Source organism: Marmota monax, unplaced genomic scaffold (assembly GCF_021218885.2).
Source record: "Marmota monax isolate L192 unplaced genomic scaffold, Marmota_monax_Labrador192_F-V1.1 WCK01_AAM20220418_F8-fsc00008, whole genome shotgun sequence".
Taxonomy (NCBI): Eukaryota; Metazoa; Chordata; class Mammalia; order Rodentia; family Sciuridae; genus Marmota; species Marmota monax.
Genome location: NW_026694432.1, coordinates 12,797,470 through 12,824,246, shown reverse-complemented (window position 1 = coordinate 12,824,246; position 26,777 = coordinate 12,797,470). Strand labels below are relative to the sequence as shown.

Sequence of the window (26,777 nt, the reverse complement as noted above, 5' to 3'; positions counted from 1 at the left end):
TATTCTAACTGCTCTTTGGATAGTGCTTTAACTTACCTCTCCCTTATTGGTTTTCTTCTATGGCTTCCCTTCTCAGAAGTCCAAAGTATTTTCTCAAGTTATGGACTTAATGTTTATGTCCTCCCTCCCAACCCCCGCTGTTAACATGTTGAAGCTCTGACTTCACCATTACAGAGTACTTGGAGATGGGGCATTTGGGAGGTAACAGGAGTCAGGCCATGAGGGCAGGGCCTTCTTGATGGGTTTAGAGAAAGAGGAAAAAGAGATTTCCTTTTCTCTATCCCTCCAGTGTACAAACCAAGGAAAGGCCATATAAAGACATGAGAAGGTGGCCTCTGCAAGCTAGGAAGAGCACCCTCACCAGAAATGAAATTGCCTAGTACCTTGATCTTAGATTTCACAGCCTCTAGAACTGTGAGAAAACAAGTTGTTCAATCCACCTAGTCCTTGGTCCTTTGTTTTGGCAGCCTGAGCAGATTTTCATACCCAGAAAGCTCTGTATCTGATGTCTGCTGACCTCATCTTCTTATTCTTCTTTTGTTCACTGAATTTGACACATTGTCTTCATTGGATGCTTCAAACACTAAAGTATGCTCAGGCTCTGAGGCCTTGGCACTTGGTGTAAGTGGGTGGGATTTATGGGGAAGGAGTTATTTATAAACCTCCCTCCCAACACACAGGGATCTTAAAAGCAATGTTTGTATATGTGTAGTTTAGTTTCCTGATGATAGGACTAATAGTTTTTTGTTTTCGTTTTTGGGACCTTGAGATAACTCCAGTACTTTACCACTGAGCTACATTCCTAGCCTTTTTATTTTGTGATCCTCCTGGCCAAGTAGCTGGGGTTACAGGCGTGCAAACCACTAGGACTAGTAGTTTTTTGTTTTTTAAATCAGATTTTCAATGTGAACACCAAAACCCCTATCCCCCAAATAATGAATTTCTCTTATCTCTCCCTTCCCATCTACCCTCCTCATAGCTGCTGCTTAATTACTAAAAACAGAGGCCTGCTGTTAGCATCACTCTTTTGGTTTTGACTTTAACCTCCTCTCCACTCCCTCGAGGACAGCGTGAAGGTTTCTTGGCCTAGCTTGCCTTCCACTGCTCCCTGAACACAACATGCACTTCTAGACTTGTCTTTGCACCTGCAGTTCCTTCTGCCTGGATGTTGTCCCTCCCTCTCTGCTTAGTGAACTCCTACTCATCCTTTAGGACTCCTACAGCTGGCCTTCCCATCCAGCCAGCCACTCTTCTACCATGCTGCCCTGTGCTCAGCCTTGCCTGCCCTGATACACATGCTCCTGGATGACAGGTCTGTATGCCTGTGTTCTCAGGAGGTAGAGGGCAGGAACTCAGACACCCTTGAGATCCTAGAGCTCAATGAGAAAATACCCCCACCCCTTCTTTCTTGGGCCAAAAAGAATGGAGTCTTCTATCACTCAAGGCAGAATTAAATAATTTTAACAGACTTTATTGGTTTTCTTTGAGTACATCTGCACAGGCTTTGGAAGAGCTCTCTGGGTTCTCCTGGTCATCTTGTTTTGGGGCTGCTGCAGCTTTAGCTTTAGCTTTTAATATCCTTTTTTGTTTCTTCAGCTTTTTTGCCTCCTGGAAAACCTGCGGGTTGGAAGGAGGCAGGAAGACTTTGTAATCATATGCAAAACCTATGACTTGGAGGTCAGGTAGGAACCATCTCCCTCAGGTGGTAAGCCCAGGCTTCCTCCATGGGGTTGGTGACCTGTGACCTCCTTGAAGCCAGTTCTAGGCTTCTAACAAAGACAGGTTATCTCTCCCTTCTGCACCCTTTATCAAAGCCCCAGTGAGGCTGACCCAAGGAGCAATTCTGATTCATACCCGGAGGCACAGAGCCCTCTTGGCCACGAAGCGGCGGTGAGCAGTTCGGTAATAGAGAGGGGGAAAGGTGTACTCAATTCCCAGTTCCCTGCATGTCTTCTCAAAGACATCATAGTTGGTCTTACGAAGGTTTTTAAGCATCTTTTTCCTCTGGTCAATGCTCATCAGTAGATAGCGTTTGTGTGCTTTATCCTGCAGGAAAATCTGTGTTACTTTTAGTATTCTAAGTGTTATTGTTGTGACAAATGTTAGTGCAGTTCCGAAGAAGGCACTGTCATTGTTGGTTGCATTTTACAGATGGGAAAATAAAGGTTCAAAGATGTTATGATTTACAAAAGGTCCTCAAACCTGTTGATGCTGAAGTAGCGTCTTGAATCCGGGTCTACTGAGCTAACTCCAAATCTTATGCTCTTTCCCTTATACCACCTGCTCAGTCTCTCCACAGCTAGCAAACTGTTAGCTAGGGTAGAGACAAAGGAAGGCCTTGTACTCTTCCTGGAGATCCATGCCCATGGCTGGGGGCTGCTTTATGAGGGGCTTCTGCAGCGGGGCTGGTATTCCACACCCAATGTGATCTCCAAGGAGCAACTAGCTCCAGAGAGCACTAAAGTGCCAGTGTATTTTATTAAAAACAATCACAATTGGGGCTGGGGATATAGCTCAGTTGGTAAGAGTGCTTGCCTCACATGCACAAGGCCCTGGGTTTGATCTCCAGCAACACACACTCACACACACACACACACAAATCACAACTGCCTAATTTGCCTAATTATAGCAGCTCTGTACTATACACTGTGCTGATAGGGCATAATGGTCAAGCATGTGGGATCTGCAGCAATGCTGACTCGTTTGTTTCAAGTCTTGACCATTACTTCCCTAGTAGTGTGCCTTGAGGAAAAATGTAATCTCTCCATGACTGGACTATCCCTCTGTAAAATGGGAAAGAACAACAGTTATAGGGTTAAAAATGAGAAAATGCAGGTAAAGCATACAGCACAGGGCCCAAGACTTCCTATCCATCATGCTGGCTGCTATTATTATTTCAGGTAGCCCAGGCAATGCTGTGAGCAGGTACTTTCATATTCCCCAACTTACAGATAAGAGACCAAGGCTCAGACCTGTAACTTCCCCAAAGTCACACAGCTAGTTAAATGGAAGTGGCGGAGCTGAGATTTGAACAGGGCAATCTGACTCCATTCATGCACTCCACAAATATTTATTCAGCACCCACTGTGTGCCAGACCCAGTGACCATGCTCTAAACTTTTTTTTTTTAGTTGTAGATGGGCACAGTACCTTTATTTTATTTTTATGTGGTGCCAAGGATCAAACGCAATGCTTCATATGTGCTAGGCAAGCACTCGACCACTGAGCCACAACCCCAACTTAACAGCATTCTTAACCACTAGTGAGTTGGTCCAGCTCTGTAAGGTTCCCATTTTCCCTTTGGAGGCCAGAGGGAAGTGTTTTTCCCACTGACGCTGATGAGGGCACTATCATGTTACAGCCACTGGCTTCATAGGACCCAGAGCCCTTCACCTCCCAGACTCCTTTCCCCCAGATGCTGCTGTTTAACTGTGAATGATGCTCAGGATTTACCTTTCGATGTTTCTGCATGTGTTCTTCATAATTGCGGATCTTGATGGTTAAGGCAACAACTGAAACCACAAACCACAGAGGATGAGAGCTGGGCACAGAGGAAGGAAGGGCCCAGGCCTGCATTATGTTTTGAGAAATGAAGGAGTAACAATCACCAATGCTCTTGTACTGCTCTTTATAATCCCAAAGCACTTTAAATTACAAGATCTCAAAAGACTTTACATTGTCTTTCCTCTAGGAAGGGAAATTCCTTAATCTTATAAAGGTATCATCTAAAAATCATAGTAAACAGCATTCTTAATGGTAAAACTTCAGAGCGTTCTCGTTAAATTCAGAAACTAGCACATCATTCTCTCATGGCTAATGATTTGATACTGTACTCAAGGTCCAGCCAATGCAGCTGATGGGATCCCAGGAGTGTCTGGATCTACTCCTTGCTTGAACTCTTCCAGCTGCCATCTTATTTCTGTGCTTTCACTACTGAGTTTCGAGGACTGTCAGCTCTCACTTGTCTCCCAAGGCCCTGGACTACATCCCCTTCAGGCACCTTACTTGATTCTCACCTGTAAAGTGGGGAAAAGCGGAAGTTGGTTCCACAGAAAAGCTGTCACTCAAGTGGGCATTTTCCCAGGACACACACAGAATTCTGCGTGTACTGCAGGGAGGGCAGTGGGAACCTTGGCTCTGACCACATGGCCCTGCATACCACCTTAGCTACAGAGCAGAAAGAGACTGAGGGATCTCCAGAGCAGACACTATGCAAAAAATGCCTGGCCTTCAGAAAACTGAGTGATATAGCACCGATGCTTGTGGTTAAAGAGGACTCTAGTTACCACCTCACTGATGTCTTGACAAACAGCCCATCTGTTCCTGCCAACCTGGGAGATTTCAGCAGTGATCAGACAGAAACAGGCAGGGTAAGATAAGCAGCCCTTAGGTGGATGAGATGTCCCCAGGCCAGTCAGGGGTTCAGGGAGGCTGAAGGGAATTGGAAACTCACCTTTTCAAAAGGGGCTAGAAAGGACCATGAGTTGGGCCTCCAGACCCCCTCCTTGGGGTCTAGCTTTGGCTATTTATTTGCTAAGAAGAATTCACCAGATTTAATCTCTGGCCAGGGAGAAGAACAGAGTGGAGGCAGGGGTGGGGAGAAGGAAGTAGAGGCTATAATATAGTCCAAAGGCAAGGGGGAGGAAACACAAAGACCCCTCCCCTCAGAGGTTCACCAGTCTACCTCATTGCTCCTAGTGGTCGATGGAGATCAACACCACCAAAAGCAGGGGGAGGTGGCGGGGCTTTTCAAGAACATCTAATGGGGACTATTGCCAATTCCAGCTGGAAACCTCAGTAGGAACATTATGCCCTCGGGAGTGCTCATAGTGTCTCTCTGGAACATAAGGGCTCTGTAGATGTGTCTTTTCCTTTTTTTTTTTTTTTTTTGGTGGTGCTGGGAATTGAACTAAGGGCCTTGTGCATGCGAGGGAAGCACTCTACCAACTGAGCTATATCCCCAGCCTGCTTTTTTTGTTTTGTTTAGTTTCTTTGTCTTACTTTTCTTATCAGAGAGTTGAACTTTAGTTTCCAAGGTGTGTTTTGTGTTCTAGCTTCTCAATCCTGCCATGAGTTAGGCAGCAGTACTGTGCCCTAACCCGCAACTTCCTGCTCAATCAGAAGAGGTAACAGAGGCTCTGGAGAGGACTTGAGGACTTGCCCAAGCTCACAGAGAAGTACAAGGCAGGACCTGGGTGCTGACTCCAGAACACACAGCTTGGATCCAGAGTCTAGTTTTCACTGTCCTAGGTCCTTATATCTCCTTTTCACAAGATAAAGTGTACTTGAGCCCTAGATCAGGTACCAGCTATCAGACACCCCTGCACCCCCACTCCCCAAGAGCCCTCTGACCAACTTCGAGCTTCCAGGGATCTGGTGTCCTCAGGGTTTTCCACAACTTTTTTCATCAACTGTTCTTGCTTGATTTTTAGCTTCTCTTTCTGTTGAAGACAAAGATTAAGAAAATCTGTGCAGTATGTCATGCCCTAAGAACTAGCCCTTCTGCCTGCAAGGCCATACCTGCCATTATAGCAACTAGGCCCAGAAAACTCAGGGCTGGACTGCACAGGGCTCATGACGACCTTGGTCAAACAACATGGCTATCCACATATGATGAGCCCAAGGCTAAAGCCACTTATAAAGAAATGGCTTGTCAGATGAATGTCCACAAAGTTTGCTCACTCAATTGTGCACAGGTCTTTATCGAGTATCCACTGTCAGGTGTTAGGGGGACAATAGGGAACAAAACTATCCTTTTCTTCGAGGTGTTCAGTCTGGGGGTACTGACATGTAGACACAGAGTGAAGCTGGGATGCATGCTGAGACTGGAGAAACATGGATTGTGGGGTGCTAACCAGGGTAGGAGGGAGCCCTAGAGAGGCCAAGGCACAGACACTCACCTGGTTGGCCATTTCCAAAGACAAAAGTCTCTTCACAACATCATCAACCCTGTGGAAAAACCAGAGCAATGAATGACAAGTGTGGGAGGAGGGGGGAGTGGAAGAAATGCTGTTTTCACTTTAGTTTAAAAAGCAAGGATGAGGGGCTGGGGATGTGGCTCATGGTAGAGCACTTGCCTAAGCACGTGTGAGGCCCTGGATTCGATCCTCAGCACCACATAAAAGTAAATAAAGTAAAGGTATTGTGTCCATCTACAACTAAAAAATAATTAAAAAAAAAAAAAAAGGATGATTGAAAATTCCTTCTACAACAAATAAGGATCTCTGGAGGTGGGGAGCCATTTTCCAGGGCTTAAAAGTCTGCATGGCTCTGGCTTGCTGGGCTGAGAACATGGAGTGATATGATAATTACAGAAAATTGCAGCTGTTGGCTTGAGTGTTCTAGTCTTATCATAGGAAGGGCAAAGGGAGGATTTTCATTTTCAGCTACGACATGGGTCAATATGTCTTTGAGACACTTCAAGACAAAACTGCACATTGAGTGAGACTGTAGGATGCCTTGAGTGGAAGCACTGCTTCCACTGAGGAGGACCTGAGTGTCTATCGGCACTGGATTCAAACCCCAGCTCTGCCTCTTAGGAGATATATGACATGGGGCAGCTTAATATTCTATAAGACAGGGGACATGGTTTCTTCTCTCACAGGGCTTTTGTAAGGATCAAGAGATGGAAATTTCTACAAAGACCCACAAAGCATGTTAGCTCCTTGCTATCTAGTAGTAGGTCTTCTCTCAAGAGTACTGGGGTGTGTGGGGGGGAAGCAAGTAGTTGAGCTCCAAGAGTCCCATCTGTCCCTGCTGCCCATTCACCCTGCCTATACCTGGGTCTTTATATCTCTCTTATTCATTTTATAATCAAGCCTAAGATACAGTAGGTCAAGTCTCTTTCCCCATTCCCACCAATTTTCCCTGCCTCCTCAAGTGGGTTTCTTCCTGCTTACTTCTCAATTCCAGGGATGTTCTGGTAGTCTTTGAGCAGCGTGGAAGGGGGTGGATCATTGTCTTGCTTGGGCTGGACTGTCAAATATAGGGATGGAAAACACCAAGTCAACTCTGACTGCTTCTCCTCACATATTCCCGAACCCTATGAGAGACATCCAGGGTCTCAGACACGGCATTGGATATCTCTGGGCTTAGTTTTTCCTCTGCAAACCCTGTGGGCACTTCCTTTGATATTTCATTCTGCAAAGAGATGGTCTTTCCCAAGACCTCATACCTGTGCCTGCACCTCTCAAATACCTGCCTGGGTTCTACTGTTATCAGATTCCCTACTAGGTTGGGCTCTCCAATGGACAGGACTGAGTTCGATGCCCTTTGTACACCCCCCTCCCCCAAGTCTGGTCCATAGCCCAGCGCAGAATAAGCTTTCAACAAACACTTGCTGGCTGATTCAAGAATTAAATAAGGGGGTTGAGGAAGGACAGCTTTAGGACAGCTGAAACATAAGTATCAAGTATAGAGCACAGGAAAAGCTGAGCTTTGGTGTTTGCATCCCTGCTGTCCCTTGGAGGTGAGGGATACACACGGGGTAGATCTACTTGTCCTCTCTAGTCAGACTCTGCTCTGCTGCTATACAAACAACACCAGTAGCAGTAAGTTCTAATATATACTATTATTTATTAAGCACAGTGCTAAGTTTGCTTTGTGTTATCATAGAATCCTAACAATAAAGCTCCCCAATGGATACTTTTACATTCATTTTAGAAATGAAACTCAAAGAAAGTAACTTGTCCCAAACAACTTAGTTACCTAGTAATGGTTATGCAAAGGGAGACATAAAGTGCTATATTCTAGGAAGGCCTGGGTGGTATCAGGCTTGCACTCTTGCTGGCTAGCTCATTTTCAGGCATTCACCCTTTGAAGTCTCTTGTTCATACCTTCTTCCCTCACCCTCATGAAGGCTTCTGGTTTAGGGATCTACATATTGTTGACGTAGTCTTCTGAAGGGGTCTTCTGACCCCTTTGCCCACCCATCAAATAGCTCTAACTCGCTATCTGGGTCCCTTTGGCCACCCCAAGCCTTCCAGGCGGCTTCTCCTGCCCCAAGTTCACCTACCTGGGTTTTGGACGGCATATCCACGAGCCGCCTGTAGGAGACCTACGCAGAACAGAGAATACTGAGACCCATTTCCTTAAACTACCCAGCCCTGATTCTTTCTGCGCCCTTCGCATTACCCTTCCTCCATGGTCGGTGTGCCGCTGAGCCGGCCCCTTTTCTCCTCCAGCCCCTGCCCAAGTCTCCCCGACCTCGTCTCACTCCTTGGCCAGCCACCATTCTCCCTCATCCTGTCGCTGCTCTTCTCCCCTATCGCGTTCCCGGGTATCCTCCATCCCTGCTGGCCCCCACTCCCGACTCCCGCAGTCCCATTTCTCGGCTCCTCACTTGGAGGCTGCAGGCCCCACTGGTCGGAGAGAAGCCTGGCGTTCCCTCTCCCCAGCAGGCCAAAGGCTGGGGCCTGGGTTATTGCCTGGGTTCGAACCGAACTCAGGGCCCTCCATGCGGCCCTCAGCATGGTGACTTCCGACCCCAACCGGGCCCGCGCCGCAGCCACCGTCCCCTTCGCGGTTACGGACAAGGCTACACGGGCGCCGCCATGATGGCTCAGGCTCGACCAATCGAGGCAGTTGCTCGGCCTGAGCAGACGAGGACCGAGAGAATGGATTGGCGGGCCCGACTTGGTGAGTTCGCGGATCGCTAGGTGGAGTTGGTCAGCGGCGGGCCAGGTTGGGGGCGTGGCCCTGTGGTTAGTGTTGTGCGGCGCTGTATAAACTCGAAAGTGCTAATTTTTCTTGGACGTGCATGCTACCTTAATCCCTACGTCCCTAGCCTCGTGCTTCGGTCATTTCGGGGCTTTCAGGGGGAATTTCCGTAACCTTCTTCGTCTTCTCCTTCTGCCCTCCCTCCCAGAAGGTCCGCGATGAGACCCTGTCAGAATCAATGGGGCACAGGGTCGTTTCATGCAGCCTTGTAGCCTGGTGACTAAGATCGCCTGTTTTGGAAGTCCGGGAATCCTAAGTCGGCCAGTTACTATGTGACTCTGTGAGCAAGTCACTTAACCTCTCTGGGCCAGGTACTTGTCCATTAAGTGGGAACGGTAGTAACAGCATCTCTCTTTTAGGTTGTAGAGAGGATTAATCGTGGCAGTTGTTTGCAGAACACTTCGATTAAATAGTAAACATTCAATAACTGTTAACTATGATAATATTTGTGAAACGAGGGGTGTAAGGGCAAATGTAAATTAAAAATAAGAACTAAAGTTTAATTTTTCACCGGTGCGAAAAGACTCTTCTCCCCTCACTTTTCTTCGAGCATTTTTTTTTTTAGAAAACTTGTAATTGTGAATTCTTTCTCTATTCCTTTTGAGATGCATGGAAATCTTTTTATAAGGTAAGTAAACCTCTTACCAGTTTTACAACCCAGGAAGGTATTTCTCAAGGGCCTGGGATATGTAATCCTGAAGGATATTAGTGCCTTATCTCTCTCCTGGTTTCTTTGGGAGAGTAGGACCCTAACTTCCTGCGGATGCCTGTCTCCCATCTGCAAATCTTTCTGTGATAAAGAAAAGTTTATTTTTACTTTGCCCAGAGGCAAATTAGCAAACCCAGGTAGCTAACCCATTTACCAGATGAATTTAGGATGAACTCTGTGTGACAAATGGAGCTATCAAGTCCTCCTCTTACTTGAACACTATTTGTCTCTCCTTTTTGGGGGGTTCTGGGGATTGAACTCAGGGGCACTTGACCACTGAGCCACATCCCCAGTTCTATTTTGTATTTTATTAGAGACAGGGTCTCACTGAGTTTCTTAGCGCCTGGCTTTTTGCTGAGGCTGGCCTTGAACTTGGTATCTTACTGACCCAGCCTCCTGAGCTACTGGGATTATAGGCATGCACCACCTCCTCCAGCTATAAATTCTCCCTTCAAGTTGTTGTTCATCTTTAAAAAGTACGTCCATGAGTTGTATCCACTTGGCTTTATAGAATGGTAACATTTCTTTCTGTCTTTGCAATCTCTTTAGTGGATTGCCTGCCCTGCACACCACATTCTTATTCAATAATAAAACTGTTTTCTTGCTCTTTTGCCCTTACAGGGAAGGTTTCTGAGTTGACAGGAGATTTTGTTTTCAATTATGGATCCCCAATAGGGGTTAGTCTTTTCCAAGGTCTCTTTACCACGTCCCACAGTGCTCTGACTCCCTGCACACAAGACTTACTGCTGTTCCATAATGATCAGTTTTGAGTCTCTATCATCAGAATGGGAGCCCTCAGAGAGCGAGTGAGCTGAGCCATTTTTTAAATCCTGCTGTGGCACAGGGTCTAGATGCTAGATAGGAGCTGGCTGAAGGAAAGAAGGAAGGAGGGAAGGGAGGAAAGTGAGGAAGGTGATTTGGAGACTGTAATCGACTGCTAGGGCCCTGAGAAGAAACAGAGACTCAAGTACACTCAAGAGTTTCCAAAAACAATAACAAAACCCAAAATAAAAATAAAAAAATTTAAACGACGATTATTACAGAAAACAAGCACAAAAAGCTAGAGGGTGGGGGGGGGACAGAGTGTTATCTGTTTTTTAAAGTATGCAGGTGGCCTGGGACATGGTCACTTGGGGGAAAGAGAGGGACAGGGGGCCCTTTCCTGGGGCTAGGTAGTTTTTAGGGATGAATGGATTTATTGACCCTTCCTCTGGATAGTCCAGGCCCTTAAAGAGGCAGGCCCAGGTGGGGAGACTCAGGGAGCCTTAAAAGCTCTCTAGTTCTTCTACCCCATGGACCTGGAGTCCCTGCAAGAGGGGGAAGTCAACCAGTGGCTCAAAGACACAGTCGTTCTCCTGGCTTTGGGGTGGGGGCACTGGGGTCCCTAGGGGGCTGGTCTGGAACCAAAGATTCTCATAGGACTTAGGACTTGGGGTGAGGCCCCCCAAGAGAGGCTGGGTGGAGTCACAGCGGAGGTAGTGCCCAGGCTCTGGACTGGTGGGGCTGCCCAGCACCTGCCCATAAAGGACCTGGTCACTGGTGCCAGACTGGGGCTGGGACTGTGTGGAAACTGCCCTTGGGTCCCCCTGGAGCACATAGGCCTGGACCAGGGTGGGGAGGCCACAGGTCTCTGAGCTGTCACCGGACTCCCAGGGCCCTGGCTTCTTCTCCTCTTCTTCTAGCACGGTGATCTTGGTGATGGTTGGCATGCCAGGGTCCCAAAGACTGGGCAGCTGGAAGGTCTCCTGGACACAAGGACATGGAGTGAGGATACGGTTCATGTCAGGTGTCTGCCCCAGCCACTGTCCCTTCTTGAGTTGGGGCAGCTGTAGGACATCCCCGCTGCTATCTGGCGGAACACACAGGATCATATTTGCAAGGCACCTGTACATTCCTGACACCTGTCTGACAGGAGCAGCAATGTGCTGCTCAGACTTGGCACTGTGGATATTCTCATCTCACAGTGAGGTGACTGGCCGAATCCTTGAAATGGGCCAAGTTGGGACTCAAACTCAGGGTGGCTTCACTCCACAGGGAAGGAATCTTGTTTCAAGTGACGGGGAGGTCTGTGCGCTCATCCTCGGGAAGGAATCCCTTTCCTGAGATTGAGCCTGGGCCCACATCTCCAGCCCCTGTCCCCTCTCCTCCAGTTCCTCACCTCTGCCATGATGGTCGGCACCCAGGAGCCCAGGCTGCTGTGGGCTGGGTCTGGCACGCTTGGCCAGAGGGGATTCTTCCTGCTGGAGAAGGGGGGCATGTAAAGGCGGGGTCAGGCACGCCTTCCCAGCTTTCCATCCTTTGTCCCGCTCCCCCAGCAGCTGCCCCTTAGTGCAGAGAGGAGGAGGTGGAGGGTCAGGCTTCCCAGACATGGGCCCCAAGGTCTAGGCAGGCTGGGCCTTAGATGACCCACCCTGGCCTGCAGTGCCCTGTGGGTAGGGGTAGCTGGGTGTCACTCCTCCCAGAGGACTCACCTGGGGCTGCAGTAGACCCAGGCAGTTCTACAGAGGCAGATGGACAAAACCAGGAGGCCAGACAGGCCTAGGAAGATGTACAGCTCTGACTCCCCTAGGGAGAGGGGAAAGCCAGAGAGGTGAGGACATGTGAGGAAGGGTGGGTTTCCTTCCTCAGGCTCAGGTCCCCAGGCAGGACCAGGTCTACTTCCAAATTAGGATCCTTTGAGTGGGCACCCTTCCACTGCCCAGTCCCCCTTTCCCCTTACCTAAGGCCAAGGTCATCAGGGTGAGGCCTGTACTGTTGGTGGTCCCAGCCTGGCTGGCAGCCATGAGGTGGACGTGGTACAAACTTGCGGGTTTCAGGTCATGGAGGACAAAGCCACAGGAGGAGGCATTCAGGATGGTGGCTGGGATGGGGCACATGCCAGCTTAGGCTGGGGTGCTGAGGCTGCCTCTGTGACTGCCAAGCACCCCCTCCTGGGCCTTCTGGGACTGTGGGAGGCTGAGGATAGACTCACAGGAGGACTGGTCTTGGAGATTGGTCCAGAAGATGGTGTAGTGGGTGAGTGGGCTCTTCCCCAACTCAGGGGGCTCAGGTACCCACTCCAGCTGTGCCCAGGTCTTGCCAATGTGCTTTAGATGGAGCCTTGGGGCACGGGAGGGGGCTGTGGGAAGAGAGTACAGGGGAGGGGTTCAGGGCAAAGAAACTGATTGGACTTCTGTGGTCCCTGAACCCAGGAACTGGGACATACTGTGGATGGCTGAGAAAAGAGAGTCCAAGGGGACATCCTCCTCCCCTCACCCCCAGTCCTGATGAGCCCAGGGGTGCTCTACCACTGAGCTATACCCCCAGTCCTTTTTAATTTTTATTTTGAGACAGGGTCTCACTAAATTGCCCAGGCTGACTTGGAACTTGGGATCCTCCTGCTTCGGCCTCCTGAGTTGCTGGGATTACAGGTGTGCGCCACTGCGCTTGGCTTTGCAGGGATTTTATCAACTACATGTACTGCTAATAGGGAGCAGAGCCAGGACTTGAGTCCAGTTCTCTTTGACTTTAAACCTACTCCCCCACGCTGACTTCTGCCAGGTCTGCTTTTGTCTGACTCACTGTCTGACCTCTGCCACTCACCCTCTGAATCTATCAGATGTGGCACCTGATTTCTGTCAGGGCCATTGTTCAATTTTATGAGACTTCATCTCCGAAATCTGCCAATTTGGTCCCACTTTCTATTAGCCCACCACCTGATTTCAGGGGTCTGGTGTAAACTGAGGGTCATCTTAGGACTGGGAGTGACCCTCTCCAGGGCCAGGAGTCAGGAGAGGCAGGACATGTTCCCTCATATTTGTGATTGCTGGGACCCACACAGGCCCTGGAGGAGAGAGGAGGGGGTTTGGGGGAGGGGCCTGAAGGCTGACAAACCCATCTCTTGGGAGTAGGCGTAGATTTGCTTGGAGGGTCCCCCGGTGTCTTGGTATAGGGGCGTCACAGTGATCTCATAGAGCTGAAAGGGCCTGATGTTCTCTGTAGAGAGAAAATGGGGGCAGGCGCTCTGGTTGGGGCTGACCTCTGCTGAGGACCAGGATCTAACCTCCAACTGTTGCCATGGCTAACCTGGCCTCAGGGCTCAATGTCACATTCCCTTCCTTAGATCATTTGATGGGGTTAGGGAGAAAAAGTGCAGGAGAGCGCTAGCAGGGTGGTGGGTCAGGACTGTAGAGAGGGGACCAGGTTGGACTGCAGGAAGAACTTCTGGATGTGAGGATGTGAGGTGAGAAGGAGGAGGGCCCAAGCAAGGCTGGGGACTCTGCCTCGAGGGCGGTTGATGCTGCCCTTGCTCCTGTCCATCAGTGCCCAGCTGCCCCACCTCTCAGGCCCATCTCACCCTGCAGCAGGGTCCCCGTGATGTTCTTGTCAAATTCCATCTTCCAGCTCTTATTGATGCTGCTGGGGCTGGGGGGACCCAGGCCCCACTCTATCAGATAGCCCTGAGGCCGAGGGCTGGGGGGCTCCCAGTGCACCCAGAGACTGTGAGGATCTCGGGCTGTGGCTTGGAGTCTGGTGAGGGGTGGGCCTGGAGACAGAGTGGACACGGTGGAATGAAGGTGAGAAGAACACAGGCATTGGAACCCGAAGCCTGGGTTCAAATCCTAGCTTTGCTGCCTGCTGGCTGGGACACCTTGGGCAGGTCAACCTCTGAGCCTCAGTTTTCTCATATGTAAAGTGGAAGTGATGATGAAATTTCCCGTCCTGTAGGGTCTTGATGCAGATTAAGTGAGATGGTGTGCACTACGGGCACAGCACAGTGACAAGTGTGAGCAGTGCTGGATGACGACCTGAACGCTGTGGAGTTCCTAGTATGTGCTAGGCACAGTCCTTGATGTGGGTTAACTCACTGAGTCCTCTAACTGTCCCACCAGGGAGGTACCACTATTGTCCCCATTTTATCAATGAGGAAATTGAGAAACAGAGAGAGGTTGAATGATTTATTGAAGGTCACACAGCTCTAGCCTTAGTTGTTATTGATGATATTGTGGTTATGCATCCCGCAGTAGGAGAGCCCATGTTTAGGGATGCTGCAGGGGTGGTGGGTGATCAGTTAGCTCATGGACCATGTTGTAGTTGGAAAAGCTCAGGGCTTTATCACTCAGCATTCTAGGCAGAGCTCAGTGTGTGTGTGTGTGTGTGTGTGTGTGTGTGTTGACACCACCACCTGATTCTGGCTGATGATGGTATTAATAGCTAACCTGTATGGTGCAGTTACTTTTTGTCAGGACCCTCAGAAGGCACAGTTTCGTCCCCATTTGTGAGCTCGAGTAGACAGAGGCCAGGGAAGGGAGTAACTTGCCCGGGTCACACTGTCAGTGAGTTTGAGGACTAGATTTCAACCCAGGAAGTCTGGCCTTCAAATTTATACCCCCACCCCCACCGTGTTCTTCTGGCTGCCAGCTCCCCTTACCGATGCTCTCCAGGAAGTCCACTGGGATGAGAGTGGGATGAGAGGTCCCCGCTGTGTTGTAGGCCACAAGGGTCACCTCCTGGGCTTCTGAAGGCAGGCAGAAGGTGCAGTTAAGGTCTGTGGTGTTGCAGAGGGGCAGGGCTGTCTCAGCCTGGCCAGAGGGTCTCCAGGAGAGCAGGTACCCCTGGATCTGCCCACTGTATTCCTTCAGGGGTGTTGGCTGTGGCAGGCAGAGGAGGAAAATAGAGAGGGGGGTATTCAGCTTGTTTTGAGCAGGGAAGAGCCTCTAGTGTGGGGGGCAGGTCACAGGAGCTGAGCCCCAGAGGGAGCCAGGCGTCCAGCTTCCTCCCTCCCTCCTCCCCCGTTCCCTGTGCCAGGTTCTAGGAGGGAGGGAAGGGAGAAGCCAGTGGCCATTCCAGGCCTTTAACCACCCATTGAGTGAACTCTGGGGCCCAGGGGAGTCCTGCGTTGCTGCATTGCTGAGGGTCACTACTCGGCTTCTTAGGCACATGCAAACTGCAAGTCACCTGTAAATGCCCCAAGCCTCCTGGGCCTGTTGGAGTCCTGAGCCCCAGCTGCAGGGGTCTGCCTGGGTTGGAGGGTTGGCTTCAGAGGGACTCACCTTCCAGAACAGCTGCACGCCCTTTGTCCTGGGGTCCAGCTGCCTATGCCGCCACCATGTGTCCAGTCTGACGATGGGGGCTGTGGATGGAGCGAGAGGAGGAGGGGGTCTAGTCGGGGAGGGCCCTGGGGAGGGTCCTGATGGCTGCTGCAGACCCCTCACCTCCCACTTACCCGGCTCAGCCGTTCTCAGCTCCAGGCTGGGGCTCCAGCGGCTCCAGTGGCCGGGCAGGTGAGAGCGGATGCAGCGCATCTGCAGGGCGTAGGCTGTGGCTGGAGGGAGCCCACAGAGCTCATGCTGGAGGATGCTGGAGGGCAGCGTGGCCACCTGGGGGTGTGGGAGTCTGAGCCTGGGTCTCTGGATCCTCCCTTCAGCCCCCTGCAGGCCCTGAGGGTGCCCCCGCCTCACCTGAGTCCAGTTGGCCTCTCCACGCTGTGGCCGGAGGCGCAGCTCACACTCCTGGTCCATGAACAGGCTCGGCTTCCATGGCTCCCAGTGTAGCCACAGGCAGCCTGGCTGACGTGGGGCCACGGCCCACAGGGTAGGGGGCTCCAGTTTCACTGCAAGGAGTGGGGTTCTCAGACCTCTCCCTGACTCACCCTAGAGAGCTCTGCCTTAGCTCTCCCTATCTCCCTGTCCATGGTTATATTTTCCTTCCTGGGTCTCCATCCATGTGGTCTCTGTTTCTTTCTGTCTTTTCACTCTCTCCACGTTACTTTTCTGTGGTTTCATACTCCAGTCCCAGGGCCTTTGCACTGATTGTCACTTCCGCTTGGAATACTTTCCTCTCAAATTATGCAGTGGCTTACTCCCTTGGTTTCTCTAAGGATCTACTTAGTTGTCACTTTCTTGGTCATCTGATCTTCTGTTTTATTTATTTGGCCCACCAGAATGTAACATTCTGAGGGTGAAATTTTTGATGTTTTATTCACCGCTGTATCCCTAGGACCTCAAACAGTGCCTAGCACACGGTAGGCACTTCAAGAAATTAGCTGAAAGAAAGAAAGGATGAATGTGTTTCTTGGTCTGTGTCCTCATGCCTGTCTCCAGCTGTACCCTTGTGGTCCCTCTTTTCTGCCTCTCTATCTGGGTCTTCTGGGGTCTCCTTGTCTGTCCCCAGGTCTGTGTTTCTCTCTCTGTGCATCTCTGGGTCTGCCCATTTTGGGGACTTCTCTCCTCCCCTGCACCCAGTATCACCCACCAACATCCATGGGATCAAGGCACAGCTTTGGGGACAGGCTGGTCCCCAGCGCATTCTCTGCCTCCACTTGGATGACCATATTCTGGTACAAGAGCAGGTGTTTGCGGGGGATGGAGCAGGAGCTCTGCCCTTCCTCAGGCACGCAGTCCGGGATGGAGTCCTCCTGGGTCTGACAGTTGCTCCGGCTCCTGCCAACAGGCCAGGCTTGGGTGCCAAGCAGAGAAGGGAGACGATGCCCCCTGCTCCTCCCACCTCTGCCACCGGACCTCTAGCCCCATGGCCCCACTCAGGCTCCACCCAGGATCAGAGGAAGAGGGCTGGGCCAGGGCCCCTGCTCACTTGAAGCTCTTTAGGGTGAAGTTGGTGGGCAGATGGGTGTCGGGTCCTGGCTCCCACTGGCAGGTGAGACTGTTGGTCGTGAGGTTCATGAAGCAGGACAGGTTGGAGGGTACGGCAGGAGGGTCTGGGAAGAATGGAGGGCTTTGGGTGGGACCACTCAGAAAGCTTCTGCTTGCTTTGCTTCTTGCCTGGGTGAGTCCCTCTGGGGTCACCTTGTCCATTCTCCGGTCTCCACTGCAGTGTGACCACGGAGGGGCATCTCTGGGGGAAGCCAGTTGCAGGCATATACAGGGCCAAGCATCCCAAACCCCACCAGCCTGTGGTCCTGGCATCTAACCCTCCCCACCCCCAGGCCCCTTTCCTGTGGCCGTGTAGCATCTGGGTTTCATTCTGGCGCTGCCATTCATTAGCCACGTGATCTTGATGTTACTTAGCTGCCCTGTGACTCCGTTTCCTTATCCATAAAGCTGGGCTGTTGGTCATCGAGATGACTGAATGCCTTCCATACACGAAGTACTCAGAACAGTCCTGCACGTAGCAAGCGCTATATACCTACATACCTGTTACTTGATATTACTGATTCTTTTTTTTTTTTTTTTTTTTTTGGTACCAGGGATTGAACCCAGGGGCACTTAGCCACTGAGCCACATCCCCTTGCCTTGCATGTGTGAGGAACTGGGTTCAATTCTCAGCACCACATATAAATACATAAATAAAGTCATTGACAACTAAAAATATATTTAAAAAAGATTGAACTCAGTGCCTCATGCCTGCTACGCAAGTGTTCCACCACTGAACCACAACCCCAGCCCTCAATTTTCAATTTTTATTTTGAGACAGGGTCTTGCTAAGTTACTTAGGCCCTTGTTAAGTTGCTAAGGCTGGCCTTAAACTCTCTCATTCCTCTAGCCTCAGCCTCCCAAGCCTCTGGGATTATAGGTGTAAGCCACTGTGCCCAACTGCTATTACTGATTCTTAAATAAGAACCTTGGTCCTTGTTTTCTCCTTATGCCTCAGCTTGACTCCATCCTGCTCAATTTGGAAAGAAGGCTGAGACTTGGATGGGGGAGAAGCTGGGCACAAGCCTAGTGGGTGAGGCTGCCCTCTTTGGACCCGCCTCCTAGGTCTGAGGCTTATTCAGCTGCCACAGAGAAGTAGCGGTTGCCACCCTGCTTGAGTGCCACACTGCCTGATATAAATCTTGTTCCAACCTTATTAGCGTGTGACCTTTGGCAAGTCACTTATTCTTCCCAGATGTCAATTTCCTTATCTGCAAAATGGGGCGAAATAGTATTACCACTGACAGGGACAGTTCCCTGGGATCAGACCCATGGAGTGCTTATCCAGCAAGAGCTCCTGGGTAACTGCACCTACTGGGGCTGGCAGGAGAGCACTGGAGGAGAGCAGCCAGATGGCTGCAGGACTTACGGCCTGCCCGCAGCTCAGCTTGGTCCAGGACTTGCAGGCTGTTGCCCCAGCGCAGGCAGCAGGAGAGGAAGGCCTGACTGTGGTTGAGGTGGGCCAGGGTGATGGTGGACTTCTGGGTTCCATCAGGCAGGCGCTGCTGACTCCCCCCAGGCTGCTGCTGTGCTCCCAATTTCCAGAGAATCTGTGGTTCCGGGTCCAGGAAACTGCAGTTCTGGCTGATAATGCAGGAGGCTGTGATGGGGTCCCCCAGGCGGACAATGGGGGCCGAGAGGCTGATGTGCCCACACTCCTCCCAGCCTGGGTGGAAGAGAGCGGGCCATGAAGGACTCCTCTGCCTTGCAGACCTGCGCTGGGTCTAGGCCTTGGGCACGCCTGGGTTCAGGGCTCTCATCTCCCTGCCTCGTCCCTTAAGACATGGGACCTGGAGGGGGGGTGAGTATGGGCACTGCTTGAGGCTAACAGTGGTGCTGGTCAGTGATGGTCAGCGGCTCTATAGACCCTGAGTTGTAGCACGTGCTGCTTCCCATGGTGTGAATACGCTCATCACAACTGATGTCAAACCAGAGCAGGGAAGAGGGGTGCACAATCAGTCCTTGCAAGCCAGCCCAGCTCTCCACCAGAGTCCCCTCCCGGAGCATGATGAAAGCAATGTTTAGAGTGATAAGAACCCTGCAGCCACCACAGTCTCCTCAAGAGGCAAATCTGATTGTGTGAGCCCTCCTCTGTCACAGCCCTCGAAAGGAACGCCAGTGTGGAAGACAGCATGGCATGGCGGGGCAGAGCCTGGACGTTGGAATGAGACCGCTCAGGTTCAGATCCTGGACCTGTTGCTTGCTAATGATGGAACTCTTGCGTGTGTCACTAAGGTTTTTCTGTGCCTCACCTTTCACGACCATAAAAGGGTGATAAAAATGGTCCCTACCTTAGTGTCACTGGAAGAAACAGATGTGGTCACACACGTAAGGCACCTGGGCACAGCCTAACCCTCAACCCTGCTGCCCCTGGGGTCTCGTGCCAGTGCCTGGCATGTAGGTGCTTGCTGATAGTATTAGGATAAAGACCTGGATCCTTCTCCCAGCCCTGTGACCTGAACCCCTGCCTCATTTGCTCCATTCCAACTCAGACCATCATCTTGGCTGCAGCCATGTGGGGTGTATATATATATATATATATATATATATATATATATATATATATATTTTGTACTGGGGATTAAACCCAGGGGTGCTTAACCACTGAGCTAAATCCCCAGCCCTTTTTTATATTTTAATTAAAGACAGGGTCTCACTAAGTTGCTTAGGTCCTTGCTGAGTTGCTGAGGTTGGCTTTAAACTCGATCCTCCTGCCTCAGGTTCCCGAGCTGCTGGGATTACAGGCATGAGGCACTGCGCCCCACCCACTTAGACTCTCAAGTCCTGTGAGGCCAGAGACCTCGACCGTTTTGCTTAGTGCTATATTCTGGGCATAGAGTAGGCCTGTGGGGACTATTTCTTGAATCATGAGTGGACACACACCTGGCCCACGGATGCCTCTCTCCTCTCTCAGGTGTTCTGAGGCCCATTTTGCTGATGGGGATGCTGAGGTCTTGAGAGGAGGAGCTGTTTGCCCAAGGTGACAGAGCAAGTTTACGATTCTCAACGTGGGGCTTTAATTGTTCCACAGACTCAGATTTCAGGCTGGAAGGGACTCTATGAAGTTGTATACTTCAAAACACTACCCGACACCACCTAAGCTATATTTTGTATGGCCTGCTGGCTAAGAAACCTTTTTATATTTTTAAATGGATAAAAACAAATAAAATAAAAACCACGTAAGAATGTCAGAGACTGTATATGGCCTGAAAAGTCTAAATATTACTCTCAAAGTTTGCTGACCCCTGTCAATCCTGGCCTCAGCTTGCATACCCTCAGAGATGGGAAGCTCTTTACCTCTCAAGACAGAGCTTCTGGGGTTGGAGGACTCTCCCTGGGCTTTCTCATTTTAGGATGAAACCTGTCTCCTGTGGCTCCTCCTGGATCCCCTTGCAGCTTACAAAAGACCCAGAGGTTTTGTCTGACAGCCTGGTAGAGATGTATAGATAAGACCTGTAGGACCCCCACCTTTCCTGGGCTGACCCCCCAGGCCCTCTCACCATTCCTCTTGGTGGGTGAGGCCTGCAGGTGGGTGCACAGCTACCCCACCTATGGCTCGTATAATCCTCCCGCCTCTTTGCCCACCCCCCACCTCCCTACCACACTCACTTCCGGGCAGCAGCAGGATGATCAGGGCAGCTTTGGTCAGGGTGCAGGCTTCCAGCCCTGCCATAGTGCCAACTTGGTGCTCACCTGGAGGCAAAGGGGGGGTAGTCAAGGTGAAGGATTTGAAGTCAGAGCTGGCTTAGCCAACTTACTTGACCTATCTGAACCTCAGTTTCTTTGCAAAATGAAGTTAACAGCAGCCTATATTGCACAGGGCTTTGAGAAGAAGACACGAAATAATAAAAGACAAGGGCTTTGCACTGTGCTGGTCCATTAGAAAATGACTCTGTGACCACTATAGTCATCATACTGCCTTCCAGGAATGGGCAGGGACAGGAGCAGCAAGGAGTGACATTCTTCCCCTTTTCCCTCTATCTAAGCCAGGCACTCTCCAGAAAGCCTCAGACAAGGGTTTCATGCAGATAGTTTATTTTGGGAAGATCCTAGAAGCAGGTGAGACATTGGCAAGATTGAAACAGGTCAAGAGGGCAAGCCAACTTAGGGCTGTGATGTCGACTGTCCTCTGTGGACAACTGGGGTTGATCTACTGAAAGTGACCAAGGAGCCCTGTAGAACACTGCTCCAAACTGTCTACCCAAGGGACAATTTATCCCTTGGATGGGAGGCAGGATAGAAACCTCTCCTCACTGACTCCTGCCTTCCCGTTCATTGGTCCAGAGAGGCCCCTTGGCGTAGGTTCCTGGCCTCTCCAGTTGCATGTTTGTGAGTACCAGTAGGTCCTGTAGGTGAGCCCTGCCAGGTCCTCCCAGACTCCCTTGAAGAGCTCCACAGAGTGGCTGAGGTCAGGGCTGCAGGTCTCACCCGCAGGAAGCTGGCTGCCATGGCAACGGCTACAGGAAAGAGCAGACTGCGAGGCTATCAAGTGGGGCACACAAGGCTTCCCAAGTGCCCCCAGTTCTGGGGGGCACATGACTACAGACTTCTGTAGTCATTGTCACAGTGTCTAAATGGAGGGAGCTTTGGCTCCAGTTTAGGGAGTATACACATGTTTTTATCACCAGGGTGGGTGTCCAGCCTAACCCTCAACCCTGCTGCCCCTGGGGTCTCATGCCATATGCCTGATCCTCCAGCATTAGTTGGCTCCCTATGTCCCATCAGTGGGGATCGCTGACCAGCCTGCAGATCTCCTGTGCTCTGCAGGGAGAAAGCTAGGAGAATCTTTCTCTCCCTCTCAGACAGAGGACTGGATAAGAATGGCCCTGATGGGCTGACCTGCTTGTCTGGGCCTTGCCTGAACCCCTAATTTATCATTACGTATTGCAGTATCAGGATACCTGATGACTGCTAGCCCCCAGGTCACCTCTGTGCAAATCAGAGGAAAAAGCACCCCTTCCTCTGCCAACTGGGGGACAGGCTGGATTTCAGTCCCCAGTTGCTCCTAACCCAGGTAACTTGTGCACGAGAATCCTGCACAGCCATCCAGAGCACTAATCAGAGGTTGGCAACCTTCTCACTAGCGCACACTAGTTTGGTTATCCCCCTGGCCCAACACACATGGGCAGGGGAAGATTTAGCCTTTTAGATGCAGATTTTGGGATCCTGGTTCCCATCTCCCTGTGGTTTGGGTCATTCTCTGGCTCTGCTGCCCTAGCAAGGGTCAGCTGCAGGCCCAGGCTTTGCCTAGGGAGGTACACACTGGCTCTTGTCCAGAGTGGGCAGTCAACCCAGAGAAGCCCTGGCTCCTCCCCCTGGGTTGCTGAATGTGGGCATTTTTGGTCCCTGGTCCCCACAGCAGTCCTGGGTACCCAGGGGCAGGGGAGCTGCCACTTCCTGGAGCACAGTCTTACTCTCCAGAGGGCCAGGATGCAAAGAGGCTGGGAGCCCAGAGCCGAGTCAGATCACCTGCTCCGGCCTCTGGCTCTCCCACTTACCAGCTTCGTGACCTTGGACAAGTTACTTCACTCTTCTGAGCCTCAGTCTCCCCATCTGTGAAAAGAGGTGACAAGAGTGCCCGCTTCTCAGTGTTGTTGGGACAATGAAATGGGCTCTCAGTGACCACCGGGGTTTCCATGAGCCATAAAGCAGGATGCCATCTCATGGAGCCCAGCATGGCTTAGTCCCCTACTCCCTGGCTGAATGGTCACAGTCACCTAGGACTGCCACCTTGTTTTTGTCTGGGTCACACTGCAGTTTCAAAGCCCCATTCTAGGCTTCCCCTTGTAGTTTCTTGTCCCTCTGTGCCTGCCACTCCAGCCACCTCTGCTGGGCTCTGCAGCTCCCTGGACCCTCGGTCCCCAGCACTCAGGATGCCTGCAATGGCTGCTGCCCCACCCTCTTTCTCTCCCCTCTCCCTTCCTCCCAGCACACTCTGCTTCCCTCCTCTGCTCCCTTCTCCATTCCTGCTCTTTTGAAATTCTTTCTGTGGGAAGAGGGAGGGAGGGAGGGAGGGGATGGGGCTGGGAGTGAGTCAAAGGAGAGGGCTTCCCAAAGGTGGTTCAGAGAAAGAGAGGGAGGGGCAGGAAGGAAAAGAGACAAAGAAACAGAAACCAGAAAAGAAACAAAGCAGGACCAAAGGACTGAGGTAGGCAGGGCTGGAAATGGTAGAGACCTACAGAGATAAAGAATGAGGCTGGAGAGGCAGTAGGTGGGCCAGGCACTGCCACGGGGCTCCAGCGTGAGTAGGGGACACCCAGGGAGGGCTGAGTCACACTGCAGTTTCAAAGCCTCATTCTGGCTTCCCCTTGTAAGGTGCCTGTAATCCCAGCGACTCAGGAGGCCGAGGCAGGAGGATCATAAGTTCAAGGCCATTCTAAGCAATTTAGTGAGAACCTGGCTCAAAAAAAAAAAAAAAAAGAAAAGAAAAAGAAAAAGAAAAAAGCATTGGAGATATAAATCAATAGTAGAGCACCCCTGAGTTCAACCTTCAGTTAAAAAGAAAATAGAAAAAAGAAGAAGAAGAAATGAAGAGGCTCCAAAATAGAGTTTCCAAAAGACAGAAAAAGAGTCCAAGAGACCCAGAGACATCTCAGAGGCCAAGAAAATAACCTGACATCTCAAATTTAAGGTTAAGAGACAGAAGCGCGAGAGACAGACTTGGAGAGGGGGCGGCTGAGGGGAAGAGATGGGAACCGAGAGTGAAGCAAACCCAGACGGGAGCTCCAGGCAGCCACACCGGCCTCAGAGAGACAGAGACAGGAGAGGGGGACGGTTATGGCCATCCCTGATGTGAGCCCAGCTCCGTGTCCCCACAGAGAAGTTGGTCTGTGCAACTTCCCTGATGCAATCCCAGAGAGACACCTGGTTCCCAGGGACCCATCTCAAAGACAGGAGCCTGGCCCGGCCCACGGCCACGGGCACCTGGCGGAGCTGGGGGAGTGGATCAGGACTCAGCCCTCCCTGGGTGTCCCCTACTCACTCTGGAGCCCGTGGCAGGCGTGCCTGGCCTCTTGCTCTCCACTCTTCAAGGCAAGTTCCTGAAATGGGCCACAGTCGGGCTTCTTTCCCCAGCCCTGTCGTTAATGACAGGCCGGGGGCCTGGGGATTGCGACACCTTCCCGTCCTCCCTCGTCCCTCCCCTGTGCCTTTGCGGGCACAGGCAGCCCCTTCCTCCCAGGAAGGTGCCTGTGAGGGCAACTGGTGAGGCCAGACGGCCTTCCTGCCTCCAGGGTCTTAAGGGCCGGGTATGTGGCAACCGTGTCCCCCTCTCCTACCTCCGGATTTCCTGGGCTCGGAGCCTGGAGGCCAGGCAGGACCAGGTTGCAGCCGGGCAGAGCCATCCCTGTGCCCCCGCCGTGGGTTTTCGAGTCAGCTTTTTTTTGCAGCTGTGACTAAAAGACCTGACGAGAAACAGTTTTAGGGGAGGAAAAGTTTATTTTGGGACTCGGAGTTTGAGAAATCTCAGTCCATAGGCGGCTGGCTCCATCCCTCAGGGCTCGAGGTGAGGCGGACGAAGTGGTGGAAGAAAGTGGCTCACGTGACGATCAGGAAGCAGAGGGACTCCAGTCACCAGATACAAAACACACACCCCAGAGGCGCAGACCCATGCCCGCTCCAGCCAGCCCCTCCTGCCTCCAGCCCCCACTCAGCGCAGCCCGTCAGGGGCGCGACCCACCGATCAGGTCAAGGATCCCATAACCCGGTAGTTCCCCTCGGTACCTTTTGCATTGACCCCACGTGAGCTTTTGGGGGACACCTCACGTCCAAACCGTAACACTGGGAGAGTGTCACTGGGAAACACACCTGGCTCTGAGGCTCCCCCGGTCCCCAGCTCTTTCCACACACATCTTAGGACCCTGATCCTTGTGGCCATCAGGAGGGTGCCCTCCAGGTTGAAGGGTTTATAGCAAGACACAGCCCCTCCTTCACTCCATCTTCTCCGCCATTGCCCGTGGCCAGGCAGATGGAGAAATGGGGGCTCCAGGGACAAGACAGGTACGTCCTGATGGGGTACGTCCTGGGGTCTTCATATGCTCATTAAAAATGACTAATGTTGGGGCTGGGGCTGGGGCTCAGCGGTAGAGCACTGGCCTAGGATTTTGTTGTGAGGCCCTGGGTTCGATTCTCAGCACCACATATAAATAAATAAAGGTCCATCAACAGCTAATAAAGTATTTTAAAAAACGACTGATGTTTACTCACAGTGTTACACTGAATGTTTCCAGTTGAGGGAAATAAACTACTTTTTATGGTTTTCATCTGCAGTTGTTGACAGATGCCTTTTTGTGAATCTGCTCAGCGTCACAGATTCACCGCCCACTAAAGGTCAGGTACCAGCAGGATGGCAGTGTGTCTGTTGGTAACGCCGTCCTTTAGGGGACGTGGGCTTCTGGGGCTGGTGTGAGGGGGCAGTCCTAGGTGTCAGTCTGGTTCTGGGTCCAAGTACCGAGACAGCTGCCTGCTGCCGTCTCCCTGGCACATTCCACAGGCTCCGTGCACCCCAGATCCCATGACTCTTCTTTCAGAAAATAGCCAGAACCCTGGGCATATGGGCGCTCACGCTGAAATGCGGCTCTGCTGTGTTGAATATCCTGCTGACAACATGTTGGAAAACAAACTCACCGCTTATGCCAGTGACAGAAAGGCCCACGCCACCCTTCCCTGTCGCCCAGATGGTGGTGGCGGCCCCCTTCCTGGTCTTCTGTGTCCATTTATTCCTCCTCCTGCACCTGTCTGCTCTTCTCCAGCAGCCAGAGTGATGGTGATCAAATAGTCAAGTCTTGTTACTCTTAGCCCCAGCCCTCTGGTGGCTCCCACTTCATTCAGTGTCCATCAAAGTCAAAGCCCTTTCAAGGTCTGCTAGGCACCCCTGCTTCCTGCCTGGCCCCTCTCCTATTACTGTCCCTCTTGCTGATTTGTCCCAGCCATTGTTTCCCCTGACATGTGTTTCTTGAACATGTCAGGCTACTTCTTGCCCCAGGACCTTTGCACTTGCTATTTCTTTGACCCCCGGATTCTTTCCTCTTGATAGCTACATGGGGTCACTCCCTCCCCTTATTCAACTCTTGACTCACTTGTCACCTTCTCCTGAAGTCTTCTCTGAGATTCCTTTAAGAAAACTGCAGCCTCTCCCCCATTCCCCATCTCTCTTTTCCTCTATCTCCCTTTTGAGCATCTGGTATTAGCTGTCCCTACCCTGCCTAGAAGGGTAGGGGTTCCTTGAGGGTGGTGGTTATTTGCGCTATTAAAACTTTACCTCTGGCTTCGGTGACTCTGCCCATCTCACAGTGAGACCTCAGTACGCATTTTCTGGATGAGTGGTTGAATGGGTGGATCTTCCCCCGCTTCATCAAACCTGTCCCCAGTTCCTGCAAGCCCCGTCTTGGTGAATGAGCCACCATCCCCTCCTCCCCCAGGTCCCCACCCCAGGACCGCATCAGTCATCCTTCCACCCCCTCTTCCACGTACCCCCTCCCATCAGGTGTTCCCGGGGAGGGTCCTGGCTCATGGCTGGGAAGCAGTGCTTGTTGAGAGGGTGCGGGGCCCTTGTGAGCGAGGGCAGCTCCGGCTCTTGCCTCCGTCTTGCCAGCACTTCTGCGGCTCCTCTCCTCCCCCTGCCTCTCTGCAGAATCCTTTGTCTCATCCTGACTCCTAACAGCACACACGGGCCTCCCCAGTCCCCCTCCTGCCTCACGGGCCTCCGCTTCCCCAGAGGCA

The 26,777-nt window shown here is 51.6% G+C and overlaps 2 protein-coding genes across 8 annotated transcripts; both read right to left on the bottom strand.

The window, feature by feature from the left end:
* Positions 1–1,450: 1,450 nt before the first annotated feature.
* Positions 1,451–8,577, bottom strand: Mrps15 (mitochondrial ribosomal protein S15). Of its 4 annotated transcripts, none has more exons than XM_046469400.2 (8): positions 8,341–8,577; positions 8,014–8,055; positions 6,899–6,974; positions 5,900–5,948; positions 5,352–5,440; positions 3,453–3,540; positions 1,855–2,046; positions 1,451–1,617 (listed from the first exon to the last, which is right to left on the bottom strand). In XM_046469400.2, exons 1-8 carry the CDS (start codon positions 8,468–8,470, stop codon positions 1,471–1,473), a joined length of 813 nt encoding a protein of 270 aa, XP_046325356.1. In that variant the 5' UTR covers positions 8,471–8,577; the 3' UTR covers positions 1,451–1,470. The 4 variants fall into 4 exon arrangements, with proteins under 4 accessions (XP_046325356.1, XP_046325357.1, XP_046325358.1 ...); XM_046469401.2 differs by having other exon boundaries at positions 3,453–3,511; positions 5,356–5,440; positions 8,341–8,574; XM_046469402.2 differs by having other exon boundaries at positions 6,899–7,041; positions 8,341–8,478.
* A 1,857-nt stretch (positions 8,578–10,434) lies between these two features.
* Positions 10,435–24,232, bottom strand: Csf3r (colony stimulating factor 3 receptor). Of its 4 annotated transcripts, none has more exons than XM_046418808.2 (17): positions 24,040–24,232; positions 22,556–22,610; positions 20,667–20,750; positions 18,427–18,723; positions 16,999–17,122; positions 16,660–16,847; positions 15,867–16,018; positions 15,632–15,785; positions 15,459–15,538; positions 14,837–15,056; positions 13,763–13,951; positions 13,300–13,401; positions 12,398–12,544; positions 12,146–12,286; positions 11,898–11,991; positions 11,585–11,663; positions 10,435–11,171 (listed from the first exon to the last, which is right to left on the bottom strand). In XM_046418808.2, exons 3-17 carry the CDS (start codon positions 20,728–20,730, stop codon positions 10,692–10,694), a joined length of 2,511 nt encoding a protein of 836 aa, XP_046274764.1. In that variant the 5' UTR covers positions 20,731–20,750; positions 22,556–22,610; positions 24,040–24,232; the 3' UTR covers positions 10,435–10,691. The 4 variants fall into 4 exon arrangements, with proteins under 4 accessions (XP_046274764.1, XP_046274763.1, XP_058426883.1 ...); XM_046418807.2 differs by having other exon boundaries at positions 11,585–11,666; positions 24,040–24,230; XM_058570900.1 differs by having other exon boundaries at positions 11,585–11,666; positions 18,427–18,641; positions 24,040–24,228.
* Between the last annotated feature and the right edge of the window lie 2,545 nt (positions 24,233–26,777).